This window comes from Anthonomus grandis, chromosome 4 (genome assembly GCF_022605725.1).
Source record: "Anthonomus grandis grandis chromosome 4, icAntGran1.3, whole genome shotgun sequence".
NCBI lineage: Eukaryota > Metazoa > Arthropoda > Insecta > Coleoptera > Curculionidae > Anthonomus > Anthonomus grandis.
The window spans coordinates 20266107-20283773 of record NC_065549.1 but is presented as its reverse complement, the minus strand read 5'-3'; the positions used below and the strand labels follow the sequence as shown (position 1 = coordinate 20283773).

Genomic DNA, 17667 nt, shown 5'->3' with positions numbered 1-17667 from the left:
CCGGCTGACAGAAACTTCCCCTGGCTGGAGTGGTACTGATTATCATTGTATTATTTTGCTTATCTAAACTTATTCAATTTGGTATAAACATACTACTAAACACAAATTGTGTACTTAGTAGTCTTTGAGTCATTGAGTTTAGTGTGTATGTATATAATAAATCATTTACTATTTTTGTGCATCAAGTGTCTTAATTCACATTTAAACGAAGGGGAAATGCTAAAAATATTAAACCAGTTATTTTCCTTGGAAACGAAATTGACATTCCTCTAATTTACAGTCTAATTTATATTTACGCGGCACTTATTACTCATTGCGGGATTAAGCAGGGCGCCCATTGAATTTGCATTCTAGATACGCGTAGGCTTGTAAAACAGCTTGGACCATGACCATCAAAGAAGAGAAACGCATTTTTTTTTTTTTATTATTTTAAAGTACTCGGAATATGAGGCAATGATTAATTTGGGAGAGGCAATGATAATATATAAGTAATGATTAATTACTTATATATTAACTAATCTAAGATGTAGGAGAAAATGCTGATAAAATGGTACCTATTTAAGTAAATTCATAGATATGTATCTATTTAAAAAAGATGTTCTCAAAACTTCACATGTCATGATCTTTCGGATCATATAAAAATATATCTACTCTGACGCTTTCAATCAGAAGCTCGCCAGACATCATACAAACAAACGCAAACATTCAAATTAACCAACAGCCAAACTAAACAACCGTCGAGTTTGTTTACATAATTATCAAAATCTGCCGGTCGTGCCAAGCGGGCTGTGCCGATTTATCACACAAAAATACTTGTACCAAAATGAACAATTATGCAGCTGTTTCCAATATATATATTTTTAAATAAAAGAAATTGTCAAAAATATAATGTACTTTATTTTGAATGTCGTTTTAAGTACATTTAAAACCTAATATAACTTATGGTAACGAAGAAATAAATAATTCTATATAAAAATATGTGTATAGCACGTATATGAAACATTAATCAGACTGATAAAATAACCTGAATCGAGTCTGAATGTGAATAGGCCGTTCACAAATATAATTAAATAAAACATCAAAATATTTGAATCACAAAAATAGATTTTTAAAAAAGTAGATCACTGACATTTTAAAAAGCATAAACTATTTTATATAATAAGTTATATTGGTAATATGGATATGCTCATGTAACTTTTTTATCATAATCCTGATAAACGAGTAATTTTTGACCTCAAAAAATACGACAGTATAAATACGTAATTGTGGCAAAAAGAGATCAAATCGTTATGTAATTGCCATATTATCAAATCGTTAACCTTGCATGATTTTTTTCAGTCAACATGGCTTGAGTTGCGGTTCTTTTTAAATCGTTGTCTAAAATATGGTACTCTTTCCAATATTGACAGCAGGATGTTACCCGGTAAACGTTGATGGGTTTCAATTAGTTCTTCCAGTGACTGGGCAACCTTAAAAAAATAGTTATTTAAGTTAAAAAAAAATACACACATGTATAAGGCTGTAAAGAAAATATTTTATATTATGTACGGAGTAGCTCAATACTGAGCCTAATAGTCTGGTCTTAGAAACCGTAAAGATACAGTATGAAATATGGCAAAGTTATAAGAAAAATCTTTTTAATTTTTTGCATCATTTAAATTCCGCCTTCTGGCGAATTACATATAATAACATAGTCAGATTCTGAAAAAGAAGATGCCACAAGGTTTGCATTCGAATAGGATAATGACCCCAAACAGATTTCTAGTTTTATCTCTAAATGGTTTCAGGAGAACACTGTTTAGGTTCGGCACCAAAGAGAAAATAAATAGTGTTTTAATCGTATGTATTACTTGGCACATGCCAAAATTATACGACGAAGAAAGGCAAGGCGTAATTTCGGAGCGAATCCACGACTCATAAAGGAGGAGGACGAAATAATATAGTACTTAAAAAAAAACACGTGGAGGTCGCGAGGCGCCATATCATAAGTTATTTGTTTGTTTGTAGCAAGGAGACTAGAGATAAGGAGACTGATCTGTCTGATGTTAGTCAGAGGTGTACCTCACTCTGATTAGCTGGACCCACCTTTTAATAATGTTAATGCGATTTTCGGCATTTTCAAGTAATGGACATGCCATTTTTCGTAAAGTTGCCTTCGTGTCTGGTAAGTATTTTATACTCCCATCAGGATCAATTACTTTACGATATATCCTGACAGCATTTTTTTTAGAAAAGTGCAATTTGCACACATGTTTACCTTTTTTAATGTAATCAAATACCTCTCGCCACTTTCAAAATTTATGTTCATCCTGCACAAACGAAAAAAAAAACGATAATTTATGCGAAACAGTTTTTGATATATAACATAAATTTCGAAAAATACATGAAGAATTATTCATACGTATACAATATACTGACCTGTGGAGTCTTAAAAAGAGTTAAAACCTTTTTTTTCTGATTTTTTCCTGATCAGAATGAGAACCAATCTTGCAACCTCGAACGTTACAATGCCTTATTCCCATTGAAAATGAATTTAAAACGATTATTTATCAAATATTGTCTTTTGAAAACGTTAAATTGACGCGAGTGAAAATACAAACAACACGCAGAGTAGACAAACAGAGCGAGGCACACTTCTGACCAACAGCGCCGAGGTGGCTATTCAGCGAACTCAGTTATCGTTCAATTTTGCGTATGCGTCATTAGGGAAGCGCGGAGATCAGCCTCCTTATATCCAGTCTCCTTGATTTGTAGGTAGTCAATTAATAGTTTATATTCATTAAATAAATGTCATTTAAAGTCAATAATTCTTTCACATTGTCTGAAATTCTGTACCACTTAAGTATATGCTAATAACAAAACAATTCCTTTATTTAAAAATGAGATAATATATTTTAATTTAATTAAAATAACTAATAATAAAATATTTTAATTAAAAAAACTGGCACAGGTCCTACTTCATAATGGCATTTACTATAATAATAAGTGTTATAACTTTAACTACTATATAACTTTTCACAGAAATATCATTTAGGGCATTTTGCAATGCATAAGCAGTCGAAAATTTACCTACCCTAATTTATTTAAGTATCTTTGTTTCACTTATAGTTACCCAGATGCCTGTGCTAAGTTTTCAATTCATGCTATCTTACAGTTAATGGTAAATATTACTATGATCGTATGACTCGCTAATTTTTGGTAAACCTATATAAAGCCGCACCAATCATTTTACAATATTTTAAATAATAAATATTCGGGCATGACGGGTCCATCAGGAGACCTATATGCACAACTGCCTTGGCAGCCCACTGTTTCGACAATTCAAATAATAAATACATGCTTAGAATTTTAATATTTTGACTCTTGGCTCTAGCCCTAACATCACTACTTATTTCAAATGCCAAGACGCAAAATCTTTCCAATTTAAAACTGCATTATACATCCCTAAAAGATAATAAAAAGGAATACAAAATTATTAATATTTATTTTTAGGAATGACACGTTCCCACTATTTATTTATTTATACCCATTATAACTAGAATGAATGTTAATAAAAATATGCTTTAAAATACTAAAACAAGAATATTAAAGCGAACATAAAACTAATATTTAAACCCCAAGTAGAAAAATCGAACAAATTATATATAAAACACAAAAAACGGATCTATATATTGCAGTTTTCTGCAAACTACCTATAAGAAGTGAATATGGAAAACGCAAATAAACCTATAGAGTAAGGGCGACAAATATGGAATAGGTCAGTAATATGGAATAGTTGTAAACCAGAAAAAGTAGCAAGCGCCCTCTATTAATTGCACGTTGTAAGTGTCGAAGTGCATTCATCTAAAGTTTTTTTTCGATCGGTCCGTCTCTAGTTTGTTTTGTTGGTTCACCATGGACACTCGTTTTTTTTCGGCATCATAAAAGTTTTGCAGATCTTGCTGTTTCCGTGTGTTAGCGATAAAATACTTATTTTTTATTCAAACTGTTGTGCATTTGTGACAGTTCAAACATCATAGTTTACAATAGTTTTTAGGTAAGTTTGTTTTTTAACATAAAAATATTTTTTAGAATATTTTAAGATTAGGTTATGAGGGTCACTAATATGGAATTTTTTGAGCCACAAATATAGAATAGTATTCCATATTAGTATCCCATTAAGAATACTAAAATAGTGATATTTTGTTGCTATAAAAGCATTTCTAAATTTGCTTTTATACTAAATAATATATCAATAACAATTATTGTAACTAAAAAAGCAAAAAAAGTAATAAACAGAAGAGAGGCCATTGTAAACCTATTAAATCTTGTGCTTGTACTCTGCGTTAGAAACCTCAATTTTTATATGATGAAATAGAACTATGTGATTTTTTTAAATTTTAGTATGGCGTCATAAGGTACATCGAGAAGAAAATGTTATGAAAAAAAATGATATGATACAAGCAATTTGTGCTGTTAAGGAACAGAAAATGGGGTACCTGCAGGCAGCCAAAACTTTCAATGTTCCCAGAACAACCCTTTTTAGACACTGTCAGAAAAACGAAGATCCAGATATCTCTGCTGAAACAAAATTAGGTCGACCAACAGTGCTTACAAAAGAACTAGAAGATGAACTTATAAGGTACTTACTTCATATGGAAAGTAAGTATTTTGGTTTAACCAGAAACGACATAAGGAATATAGCATATCAGCTTGCTGTTAAAAATAATCTGCCAAATCCTTTTAGCAAAGAAACAGCTGGAAAAGGCTGACTTAGGCTGTTTATGAGACGGCACTCAGATACATTGTCATTTAGAAGACCTACAGGCACATCTTTTGCTAGAGCCAAGGGCTCTTCCAAAGAAAACGTTCAGTCATTTTTTACTATCTTAACGAATGAATATGGAAAACATAACTATTCATCAGACCGCGTTTTTAACGTTGACGAGAGTGGTCTCTCTATAGTGCCTTCAAAGATACCAGAAGTAATTGCACGTAAAGGTAAACGACAAATTGGTAGCATGACTTCCGCAGAACGAGGCTCACTAATTACAGTAGTATTTTGTATGAGTGCAGGGAGCAATTTTGTTCCACCCTTAGTTATATTCCCCAGAAAAAACTGAAGCCTGCAGCTTACAAAGGGGGCTCCACCTGGGACAAAGTTCGAATTTCATCCATCAGGGTGGATACAAAATAACATTTTTACAAAATGGTTTGAACACTTTGTAGCGACAGTAAAGCCTACACTTAAATCTTCAGTTATGCTCGTATTAGACGGTCATAACTCGCAATATTGATGTCATTAATATGGCCAGAGAAAATAATGTTACGATTGTGTGCTTACCGCCACATTCAACACATAAACTTCAGCCCCTTGACACATCTTTTATGGGACCATTCAAAGCTCATTACAGTGAGGAGATAAGAACGTGGGTACGACAAAATGCCAGACCAGTAACTGCATTTGATGTGATGGAAATTTTCGGCAAGGCTTATTTAAGAGTTCAGCATGGTGAGATTGCTGTTAATGGTTTTAAAGCCACCGGAATTTTTCCCCTTAATCCAAATGTCTTTCGTGAATCTGACTTTCTTGCCTCCGAAACTATCGAAAAAGATGAAGTTGATGATGCTGTCCCTCTTCCGGTACCTCAAGATACTGAAAATCCGACGCCACCAACAAATATTGTAACTCCTGAGATGGTCTCGCTTGTCCCAATTATTTGTAAAAAAATCAGCAACCAAGGACGAAAAGCAGGGAAAGCTGCCGTAATAACTGCGTTACCTTACAAAACAGAATTGGAATCAGCCGCAAAAGCATTTGTTTCAACTACATCAAAACTTCAAGTTAAAAAACAAATTGGGCAGAGTAAAACAAGCTTGACTGATTCCGATACTCCCAGCACGTCAACAGCCATCTCATCAAGAAGTCAAGCTAAGCGTAAGACAAAAAAAAAAGTTTCGGATGTTTCTGATAATCCAGAGTGCTTGTTTTGTGGTGGAAAGTTTTTGGAAAGCAAAAAATCCGAAAAACAGTGGATACAGTGCAAATCCTGCAACTCATGGTGTCATTTGCAATGTACCTCATATGTATCTGGCATTTATATTTGCGATTTCTGCCAATAAATTTAGTATTTAGTTTAGTTTTCTAAGTATTCCATATTTGTGACCCTATTTTTAAAAAAGGGAAATATTAATATTTTAGTTTTTTTATTACGATTTTTGAAACGTTTTTATTTTTTACAAATAAAAGTTATAATAGCTTAATATAACATGTTTTTTAATTACTTTTAATATTTTTGTGTTAAAAAAATAAAAAAGTTCTTATAATTTTGCAGTTTTAAAAAAAGTAAAAAATTCTTCCATATTTGTCGCCCTTATTCTACAATAATATTATCAGATCTGGTCAACCCCAAGAACCGAAACAAGAAATATCCAGATTAGCAAGCGAACGTCAGAATACTCGGTAATGGCATAAAATTCGACTCCTAGCCACTGTCAAGCAGACAGACCAGCTCGTGAAAATCGTATTTTACCTTTTAAAAAAATATGGTTGCAGTCATCAAATAAGGTCTTTTTAAAATTGATAGTATTAATGGAGCCCTAGATCTAAAAATAACTGTCCCAACCTTTACTTCACCTTAATTCATTTTCTCGGCTTACCTGTCTTTGTAATGCTTCTGGAGTCAAATCAGGTACATAATAAATCGGTGCACCTATATGAGTGACCATTTTAACAGGAAATCCTCCAAATATAGGAGCAAATGGAAATTTCGTCCATGAGTACAACTTCAAAAAAAATCTTCGGCCCACACTTAAAGTTCTAAATGCTTCACGTAGATTTTCAGTAAACACTGGAATAACTGGCTACAACAAAAAATACTACATAACATAATTTTCACTTCCTGTTATTACTTTAACAATAATTCTTTAAGCATACACACCACTTTTGAGTCTATGGCAACTTTTGCAAATCCCAATCGTCTTTTCCACATTAAATTATAATTTACACTAAACTGAGCTTCAAAAACACCCCCTGGTGCAATTGCTAAATAATTTCCTTCCTTTAGAAGTTTAGAACATGATTGCACTGTCCCTGGGATTACTTTCATACATTCTGAGAGGATGGAAAAACCTTAGAGAAGACAAAATAAGGATGGTGCTTAACATCCATCAAGTCACAAATTTTTACCTGGGATTTTAAAAAGAAAATGATCAGCCACTGTATGAACTATCCTATTTCTAGTGAGGTAGATTTTAGCTAAAAAATAATAAACATCTATAGGAATTGCACCATGATAGTAAATGATTAAAGCTGGACCAGTTTCAGGCAGGTTTTCTAGGCCTTGTATCTCATAACCTAGAAAATAAACTAAATGAATTCTAAAAATTCGTATTAAATATTATCGCAAATTTATACCATGCCATATCCAACCATGAGCATCCCACATAGCTGCTACACATTTTCTGGCAGCTTCCCATTTGTCTCCACCAATAATAACTGTTCGTAAGTGGTTCCAGTGCAATTTGTACACATAAAGAGTAAAAGCACTTATGTACAACAATAAGCCTATTACAGCAGGCAGAAGAAAGGTTACCAAAAGTGGAGCTAAGCACCAAGTCAGCCATAGTGAGTAATCTATATCTATGTAGTCAACTGCAATTAAAAGTTATGTATTCAATATATTATGCATTAAGTAATGATGTGAGTTTAGTTTGGTAAATCTTCAAAAATTGTAATAAAAAATTGCAGGTACAAAAGAGATGTAATATGGGTTAATATTTGACAGATCTTGGCATTTTGTGGGCTTTGCTTCAGCTTTTTCCTTTTCTAGACATTCACTTGACATTTATTTAGGAGTAAACTAGAAGTGGTCAATTTTCATGCCATCAAAAATCTATTCCATATTAGGATTAAAACTCAATTTGAAAGTAATTTCATTATGTAGCTAGATTTTTGCTTAAACTGGGATTAGTATGTAAAACAGAGGCCACTCAAAAATAATGCCTAATATATGTTAAATAACAAGACTTCTTAGGCTGGCACATATCCAATCTTTTTTTTTAAATATGTACACTTCTCATTTTAAAGTTCATAGTAACTCCACCAACCTGAAAAATTTGAAAATAGTTTTAAAATGAATGTGGGAAAGGATTGAATGATTCATTAAATAACAGATCTGTAATTATTAAGATTAGATACAAACACAATCAATAATATATTTTTTTAAATTTTGTAATGATGGTAACACCTTACAAAGCCATAGTCAGAGCTCGATGATATGTGAGCACATGCAACAATAACAAAAATGATATGCTAAAGGGATAGAAATGATAATGCCTATGTAAGACAAAACATGTGTCATAAAAAAGATTAAGAAAGATATACTACTGATTTGTGTTTTTCTCTTCTAGATTTTTGTTATATAAATAAATATTTTTGAAACATATGTATCAATTTTTGTATGTATCAATATCTAATAACATTCTTCTTACTTGGTAAGGTGCTTCTTTTTAATTTCTTTTAAGCCACCTGATTTCGAAACCTATATTGCAGATACTTAAATGTGTATTTTAATTTTCTTTTGTTTCTTTAATTACCACCCTTATAGCAGTGCCTATACAAATATTAAAATTTTAATGTGGAGATAGAAATGTTAGTAAAATTAAAAGAAACTTTTTATTAATCTGGGAAAACAACAAATCATGGGACTATTATAGAAACAGTAAATGGCTTGGGTGCTAATATAGAATGAGAAAAAGAGCATTGTTTATAGTACCTACTTGGAAACATATTATTACTTCAGAAGTCGACAATTAATTTTGCCTAAAAGATCATAATAAATTAATAATAATCTATTTATTAATGAAAAGTGCATAAGTTTACATTTAAATGTTGTTAAAAAAATATGTCAATTTAATGATTTACTAGGATTATTCTTTGTGCATACATAAATATATAAAATGTATAAGTTTTGCTAAATTACTTATTTCAATTAATAATAAATTATCTAAGGTAGATAAAATAAAACTATATTAGTAATGTAACATTCATTATGTTAGTTAATAAAAGATCTTTTTTTCTATTGCAATAAATTGATGTGTAATTCAATTTGTCTATATTATAGCCTATAGACAGGTAGAAGAAAGAAAAAAGCAGTATTTGTATTTATTGTTTATGCAAGTCAGAGAACATCTTGTACAGCAATCTTTGTGACAAAAAATTGTAATACTGATCTATTTGTATTATAGGGATTTCAATTCTTATTTTTAAATACCATGCCAGGTTCCCTCCTAGTCCTATTTAATTTGCTTTTGCATCTTTTAAGAATCACTTTAATAAAAAAAATCACTGATCTATAAAGGTCAAATTTGTTAATTATTTGACATGTGATTTACGAATGGTTGATAATAAAGCACATTTTAAATTTGGAGATTTATTTATATTTATAGTAATTAAGATGTTTTAAGTAGTTATTAAAAAGAAAAAACTGATACAGAGAGTTGCACAATTATTACAAGAATTTAAAAAAGAAATAAAGCCCAGCAGAGGCCAAAAATGACTTGCCAGAAAATTAGATGATAAGAGTCTATAATTTGATATATAAAAATTATAATTTCCATGACTGGATGTATCTTCTAAATACTTTTCTATAACATATGTAAAAGTATGTTACAACTTGTTTAAAAACTATAAAGTAAAAACTGGGTATAAATTGATGAACTATCTTGTGATTCAACCATATTCCAATTCATTGTCTGCTATCTTCATACACTGAAAACTGTCAATGTTTCTTAAGTAGTAATATTAGCAGCAAGAGAAAAATAAACTTATGATCAAAAGAGAACCTCTCATCAAGTAAGAATTTATTTTGTATGGATTCCATTCTAACAAAGGATTTTAATTAAACTAAACTAATCATTAATAAGAATTGCACAAATTCATTTATATTCATCATCATTAATCATTCACTACACAGTTCTAATACTTACTGTATTGTTGCACTCTCAAAAAAGTTAAAATTAATTATTGTAATTTATTGAAGAAATAAATCAGTAATAAAGTACTCACATAATTTTGTGAGAAATGGTCTTACTATAGAATAAGTGGGTAGGTATATTATTATGTTACATACTTACAGGTGTTGTCTTTAATATGGTTGAAAATATCATTTATGTTTATCATATCCTAACACTTTTTTCACCAGAATTCATACATGAAAAACTAATAAATATTTATCACACTTATCAATCTTCTATCTCATAAATATCCAACATGTAATTAACAGCCTAAACATTAATAATTAGATGTATTGGTAGTTAAAGCAAAAAAAAGGTCCTACAATTATTCAAAAGTTCTCATAATTTTAGCCATTGAAAGTTCTCGCTGAGATTTTTTTGACGTATGTTTACATTGCAAAAGATGTCCTACCAATTTTACTTTTTAATAAAATTGGTTTAATTATTCTAATGTTTTTTACTTTTCCCTGCAAAAAAAAATAGAACTTGGAAAAACAACGTACATAAAGATACCGTTTATACCTTACACAGCTGATTTTGACATCTTTACATTATAGGACAAACACAAATTGACAAATGTGAAGTAGGTAGGATGCAAGTTTATTAAAGTCTTAAGGTTGCCTCACGCTAGGGCATTACGGCGAGAAAAATGTATGTAATTTAGAAATTACACTAACTCGCATTTCGTCGGCTTAAGATGCAAATCACAGAACACAAATATATAATATTGCATATATGCAAATTGCCTAACTCCAGTTTTAGCTAAAATTAACATTTTAGGTTGGTTAGGTTCATAAAAATTAACCGCGTCGACTTAAATACACCTAACAACCGAAATGTCAAAAATGCCGCGACAAAATACCAGTCGAAACTCGCCTATCTTCGGCTTAAGGCACCCATTCACTAACAGGCCGCCCGCAGGCCGATGCCTGAAGGCATCTAGCCCTGAGGCGTGTTCTCTCCACATACACGCAAGTCGACTGCAAGTCGAGACCTGCCGTCGTTAGAAACCCTACTGTGAATGGTGATTTCTTGTCAGTTTATGTCCGAAGGCCAGAACTTTCATCAATTTTAAAAATTGGACTGAAGGTCAGCAATTTTTTTTGAAATTTTGTCGTTTTAAACAGGATAAATATGAGCGACAGGTGAAACCAACCTGAATTTATAACTGGATTGTTAGATATTTATAGAAATCAGCCGTGTTTATGGAAAATAAAATCAAAACATTATTCCAACCGACAAATGCGGGAACAAGCATATTCTGCATTGTTGCAGTATTATAAAACTGTCGATGAAAAAGCTACAGTGGATACAGTAAAAAATAAAATAAATAATCTAAGAAGTTCATTTAGAAAAGAACTGAAAAAAGTAAATAAAAGTAAAAAATTAGGTAGCGGTTCAGAACAAGTATATGTACCCAAACTTTGGTATTTCAAGTTACTTATATTTACATCTGATCAGGAAACTCCGCTGAAACCAATTTCAAACGACAGTGATTACGAACATGACACAGAAGAAGAGATTTCTGATAACGAGGTAAGTGAAAAAACGTTTTTTTTCTTAGTTGATGTTGCAATCTTTGGCGTGTAAAATTATATAGTTACTACTATAGTCTGCATACTAGCCAGCTAGTTTGCAGCTATCTTCTCACATCTTCTTTGTTCCTTTTTGATGGGATAAAAAGAGATGTAAGCCATTTGGTTCCGAATATCCCTGTGTTGTAAATTTGGTTGAACAGCCTTTGTAGCCTCTTAATAATTTTGTTGCCTAGTAATTTGAGCAATTCAACAGGCGCTAAATCTGGTTCAACCATTTTCTTATCTTTCGAGCTATTTATTGATCTAGTAATCTCTTCTATTGCAATTGACGGTCCATGCAAATCATCTACCAAATTAACTAAGACCTATCATCTGCAAAAAGATTGCTAACGTGTTGTTCCCAAATAGCTTTTCTCTATGCTTTATCTTCTGCCATTTATCCTTGTTCATTTTGTATGTTAGAGAAATATTGTTATCTATGTTAGAATCTCTTGCCAATAAACTTTAACTGTTTCTCTTATGTCCTTGTGCAGGTTATAGTCTGTAGTTTTTTCAAATGTTCCATTTCTTTGCACTGGTCCTTCAGCCATTTATTGTTGCCGGTCGTATTGCTCTTTTTACAGCATCATCCATTTTTCTGTTTTTTCCATTTTATTGTTTATATCCATTTTTGCCGTATTTATTATCTTTTCGTCCATGCCATTCCATGTTTTAACATTCGTCTCCTCAATTGGTTATTATATGACTAACGTCGACAATTAATTCTTTGCTGACTTCACTTCACTTGATGCTTCTGTCTCTCATCATCTATCCTTGGTTCTTGTTGTTGCTTTTTCCCATTAATGATCTTTATTTGTATTTCTGTTATGAGAACGATGTGGTCTGATGGGACGTTAGCTCAAGTACATTTTCTCATTACTGAAGTTCCAAAACGTTCAGGACAGTCTCCTGTGGCTCTCCACGTATAGAGACGTCTCGGTGAGAGTCAAAACCAAGAATTAGTTAGTTACTTGTGCATCTGTCTCTCATCATCTATCCTTGATTCTTGTTGTTTTTTTCCATTAATGATCTTTATTTTTATTTCTGTTATGAGAAGGATGTGGTCTGATGGGACATTAGCTCAAGTACTAGTCCTCATTAATGAAGTTTCAAAACGTTTGTTGATCAATATGTAGTCTATTTGGATTTTAATTATACGTTCGGCACAGTCTGCTGTGACTCTCCACGTATAGAGACGTCTCGGTGGGAGTCAAAACCAAGGATTAGTTAGTTACTTTCAAGTGTTCCTTTTTAGCACAAATAGACCCAATTCACAAGGGCCTACTAGTTTTTCTGATATGCCCTTTCGAACTTGAAGTTAAAATCACCTTTATATAGTATGAGGTTTATTTCATATTTTTTAACGTTTTTATGAACTAGCTGTCTCAGTTTTTTTTAGAATTATTCAACTTCAAATTCTGATGCATCTAAGGTAAAGAGGTATATTTGGATGATTTTGAGGATAATCGGACGCGCTTTTAATCTCAGTAATTTTATTCGATTTAAAGGAGAAAGTTGACGAGAATAGTTTTTTTGGAATTGGTGAATGATGATTTATGTCTTGGTTTAATACTGCCTCGGTTTGATTGGCTACTCTGCGCGTTGTTTTCATTTTCACTCGCGTCAGTTTGACATTTTCAAAAGAGAATTTTTGATAAATAATCGTTTTAAGTTTATTTTTAATGGAAATAAAGCTTTTTATCTTTCGCTGTTGCACGATCAGCTCTCTTTCTGATCTGGAAAAAAGAAAAAAAAGAGAAAAAAAAGGGTTTTAACTCTTTTTAAGACTCCACAGGTCAGTATATTATTATATAAATTTGAATACATTTTTTTAATTCTTCAAATATTTTTCGAATTTTATATATCAAAGACTGTTTCGCATATATTAGGTTTTTTCCCTTGTTCTTCCCATTCCTTCCCAGGATGAACATAGATTTTGAAAGTGGTGAGAGGTATTTGTTTAAGTAATTAAAAAAGATAAACATGTATGCAAATTGCCCTTCAATAAAAAAATGTTGTCAGAATATATCTTAAAGTAATTGATACTGATAGGAGTATAAGATACTTACCAGACGCGAAGGCAACTTTATAAAGAATGGCATGTCCATTACTTGAAAATGTCGAAAATTGCATTATGATTATCATTACCATTATCAAAAGGTGGATTCCGCTAATCAGAGAGAGGTACACTGACTAACAGCGCCGATGTGGCAACTTTCTGAAACTTGTTTTCGTTAATTTTTGGACACACGCGTTTAGCATATAGATCAGTCCCCTTGTCTCTAGTCTCTTTGGTCAAAACCATCCGTCAAAGTATGAACGCAAAACACTACAAAAACCGATTCCAAGCGGTCTATCGGTAATTACCGTTCCTAAATGGTATTAACCAAACACGTCCAAGCGGTTATAGTTATAACCGCTTGAGATGCGTGACGTCAACAATTAGCCCTTTATACGTCATCAATTTGGAACAGTAATTACCCACGTCCGGAGCTGTTTTCTAAATGTCAAATGTCAAAGATATTGAAATAAGTGCGGGAAAAAATAAAAACAAACAACAAATTATTTCCTTTTTCAAAATGACGCAACATTTATTATGGCTAATAAGTTTTCTTTTTTGATATTTATGTTTAAGAACTAATTACATACAATATTACTGGCGTCTGGGGTATTATTTAAAAACAAACAAAATTATGATAGTGGCAACTGACAAATTACGAAGTTACTTCAACCAAACACGTCCAAGCGGACACAATTGGTTATGTTATAAAGGGACTGTTCAAGGTGAACCAAGGGCTTAACCGCGGTTAAAACCGATAGATCGCTTGGAATCGGTTAAAGTCATCGTGTATATCATGATTATCATGACATGGCAAATTGACCATTGAGGTAGAAGTCATAACTAGAGCAAGAAGACGAAGAAGAGGAAGGAAAAAAGAGTTCTACGCAGTTGCCATACTTATTTTCATTTTAAACCAATTTTTTTTAAAATATATTTTACATCACAAGATGATAGCTTACTGCTAAACTGTAAATTTTAATATTCTTATATTAAAGTTTAGAAACAGCTTTATTTCCTTTTGCTTTTGTTATACATTTCTTTTTTTAATTTAGCAGAAAATAACCATTCGGTATAATGCGATCCGGCACCAATGTAAATGTGCGTAATCGACGATAATTTGGCGTTTCTTGGCAAATGGTTTCGGTTTAGAGATTTTTTTATTTTCTTGAGTAGAAAATTCTGTTTTTATAACAAAAAAGTGGTCGTGTTGGTTTTGATTTGGTAAGTTATACTCTTGTTTATTAACGTATAAGCATTACAACCGCAATACAGTATTTTGGTATACCATAATTAAATGAACTATTCTACGTTGCCATTATTGCACTTTATTGTTTTGAATTTTGTGAGCTATTTGAAAGCCTCTTTTGCACGAAATAACCTTTTATTATAGACTAGAATACCCTCTAATAAAACCATAATGATTGTTCTTAACATAACAAACGTTATGCGTAACAATAAAGTGAAATTTCCTTAGCTATGACAGATACTACTATTAACTGCAATGGCTACCAAAGTGCATCCATTTAAATACCTGTCCTTGTAACTTTCAAAGTATTTTTTGGCTTTAATAAAGCTTTACGTTTCGTTTTAACGATTTCGTAAGTATTCTACAGGCTTGTTGTCCAGGTCTCCTAATTTTGCTGCATTGATCTTGCCAGTGTATTGATTTTTAGATAAAGTTCATTGTGAGTGCTTGCTTTAAATATTCTTTGTTCTTCTTTCAAGTAGTAAGGGCTAGATTTGGGTGGCGCAACAGTTAGGGGCACAAAAAGATCTAAGGAACTTAGGCAAAGCTAAAGGTATTAGATGGAGTTGATTTTTTGGTTTTTGGCCTCAATTATACAGCTTTACACTCTTCACTGAAAAACCAAATTAACCAGAACTGCTTTTGTAAATGTTTGCACTTTTTATTTCTCTTAACACTAATGACATACCTCCCACATTCTTGCATGTATCCTACCATTATCAGATATTACCACTTTAATCATATAATTTTTTCTATATATACTATTATTAATATTTTTGATTTAATGTCACTAGCTCATCTCCAGGGCTTTTAAAATGGTGAATACCCGTAGAACTGAGTCTCACTCAATCAGGCACCAACATCGGACAAGGGTATGTCATTAGGCTTAGTCTTTTATAATTTGATTGCCACAAACCTATTAGAAACACTGGGATAAAAATAACCATTCACATATATAATTTTGATTTTTCATGAAATCTTACTTGTATACCTTATTTTGATTATTGTTGCTCCCAATAGTAAAAATCACCAATAAAAAAGTATTGATAAGTCTATCAGCCTTATGATTTGAAACAAATAATAAAATTGAAGCGAATTGGAGACCAACAGTTACCTAATTTTGTATTTCTCTCATCTGAAGTAATAAGAGCTTCATTATACATTTTGTAATGGATGTTATGGAAATGTAGGGCTGTATTGATAAAGGATTTACTAAAATATATTAAGATTAATAAAATAATAGATTTGTTAGGATACATCATAAAACAGGAAGCAGTAAGAAAAAAATATTTTTTTTTATGTCGGTAAAATATTATACCTTTTTGGTGCCAGGTAATAAAAGCTATCTTGTGTACATGTTTTAGCAGGTCTTGTAATGAGAATTTGTGCCATGTTATTTCGTATTTCTCTGATGTTGTTAGCTTTATCGAAAGAAAAATTTTGTTTTTTAGAAACTACAAAGTTAAGAACTACATGTTTACTTAAGAAAACAAAAGAGTCGCCTAACATAAAGAGTTTACACTTGTCAAAAAGTTGGTCAGAGATAATTCTTATCATACAATAATTTTATAACATATTTTTGAGCCTTTTGAAGTTGGTCAAGATGGTTGTTACTTGCCCCTCCCATATCGCAATACCATAGGTAATATGGTTTTGAGTAAGAACAAAATTCAAAGTGCTTAGTTTTCCCACAGTAAAAATATCACTAAACTTTTTGAATTTCCATGACAGCCAATGTACACTATCGGACAAAAGTAGAGCAACACTTCCAGAAATATTTGCAAATACCAATTTTAAAATTATAAATGCATGATAATGTATACAAATCCACTAAGTTTTAAAACTACAAAGTAGGTTATGATTATCAGTGTCAACAAAAATTTTCGCAATCAAAACAAATTATTTTATTTTGACATTTAAGTTTAAATGCTTTATAGTAATGCGTCAAAAGTAAAGCAACATTCAAATAATTTGTTCAAAAGAAGTGTTTTAGCAAAAGTAAAGGGATAAAGTAATTGTGTAAGGTGATTTTTATGTTTTTTTGAACATTTCTGTGTAAGATTAATCATGCCGAGAGAAATTCCAATTTCAAAAGACTTGAAGCCAAGAGTTGTGAATGGATTCATAGAAGGTAACAAACAAGCTGATATTTCAAGACAGTTTGAGTTACCCCGGTACACTGTGTCCAAAATAATATCATCGTATAATGAGAGGGGACATAAGAGAAGTTGACAAAATCAGGAAGGCCAAGGAAAACATCAGTAATGACTGACAGACGCATCAAAAGGATTTCCCAAAATGATCCTTGGAAGTCCGCACCTCGAATTATTGCCGAAATTCCAGAAATTATGGTTGGTATATGAACAGTACAAAGAAGGTTAGTAGACGCAAAGTTATTTAGTAGACGTCCTGCTAAAAAGCCGTTAGTTTCAATAAGAAATAGAGCAGCAAGGTTGGTATTTGCACGCCGGCATTTAAACTGGACCGTTAATGACCGTTCTATCCAGTGATGAAACGCGCTACAAAATATTCAATTCTGATGGAACGAGGAATGTGAGGCGACCAATCAATACAAGGTTTAATCCTAAATACGTAACACCTACAATTAAGCATGGTAAAGGTAGTGTATTTTTATGGGGTTGTTTTTCATGGAATGGGGTAGGCCCTATGCACTTTATTAATGATACAATGGACCGATTTGTTTATAGGGAGTGTGACATTAAGCTTAGCTAAAAATCACAACCCAATAATTTTTTTTATTTAAACATGAATAAAATTGAACTTTG

The 17667-nt window shown here is 31.8% G+C and overlaps 2 protein-coding genes across 7 annotated transcripts in view; one reads left to right on the top strand and one right to left on the bottom strand.

Annotated features, from left to right (window-relative positions):
- Positions 1–964: 964 nt before the first annotated feature.
- Positions 965–13745, bottom strand: LOC126735353 (transmembrane protein 68). Of its 4 annotated transcripts, none has more exons than XM_050439313.1 (7): positions 10524–10684; positions 10117–10463; positions 7397–7633; positions 7169–7336; positions 6921–7111; positions 6640–6843; positions 966–1469 (listed from the first exon to the last, which is right to left on the bottom strand). In XM_050439313.1, the coding sequence occupies exons 2-7, from the start codon at positions 10160–10162 to the stop codon at positions 1335–1337; spliced, it is 981 nt and encodes a 326-aa protein (XP_050295270.1). In that variant the 5' UTR covers positions 10163–10463; positions 10524–10684; the 3' UTR covers positions 966–1334. The 4 variants fall into 4 exon arrangements, with proteins under 4 accessions (XP_050295268.1, XP_050295270.1, XP_050295269.1 ...); XM_050439312.1 differs by having other exon boundaries at positions 10519–10681; XM_050439311.1 differs by lacking the exons at positions 10117–10463; positions 10524–10684 and adding an exon at positions 13643–13745 and having other exon boundaries at positions 965–1469.
- A 954-nt stretch (positions 13746–14699) lies between these two features.
- Positions 14700–17667, top strand: part of LOC126734882 (ATPase family AAA domain-containing protein 2-like) — a 44403-nt gene continuing 41435 nt past the window's right edge. Inside the window, exons 1-2 of one of the 3 annotated variants that reach the window (XM_050438706.1) lie at positions 14736–14856; positions 15676–15753. In XM_050438706.1, coding sequence (XP_050294663.1) covers positions 15697–15753 — 57 coding nt within the window. In that variant the 5' untranslated portion in view covers positions 14736–14856; positions 15676–15696. Of the gene's footprint in view, positions 14857–15366; positions 15435–15675; positions 15754–17667 lie in introns of those variants that run through there. The other 2 variants (XM_050438707.1, XM_050438708.1) reach the window with 2 other exon arrangements.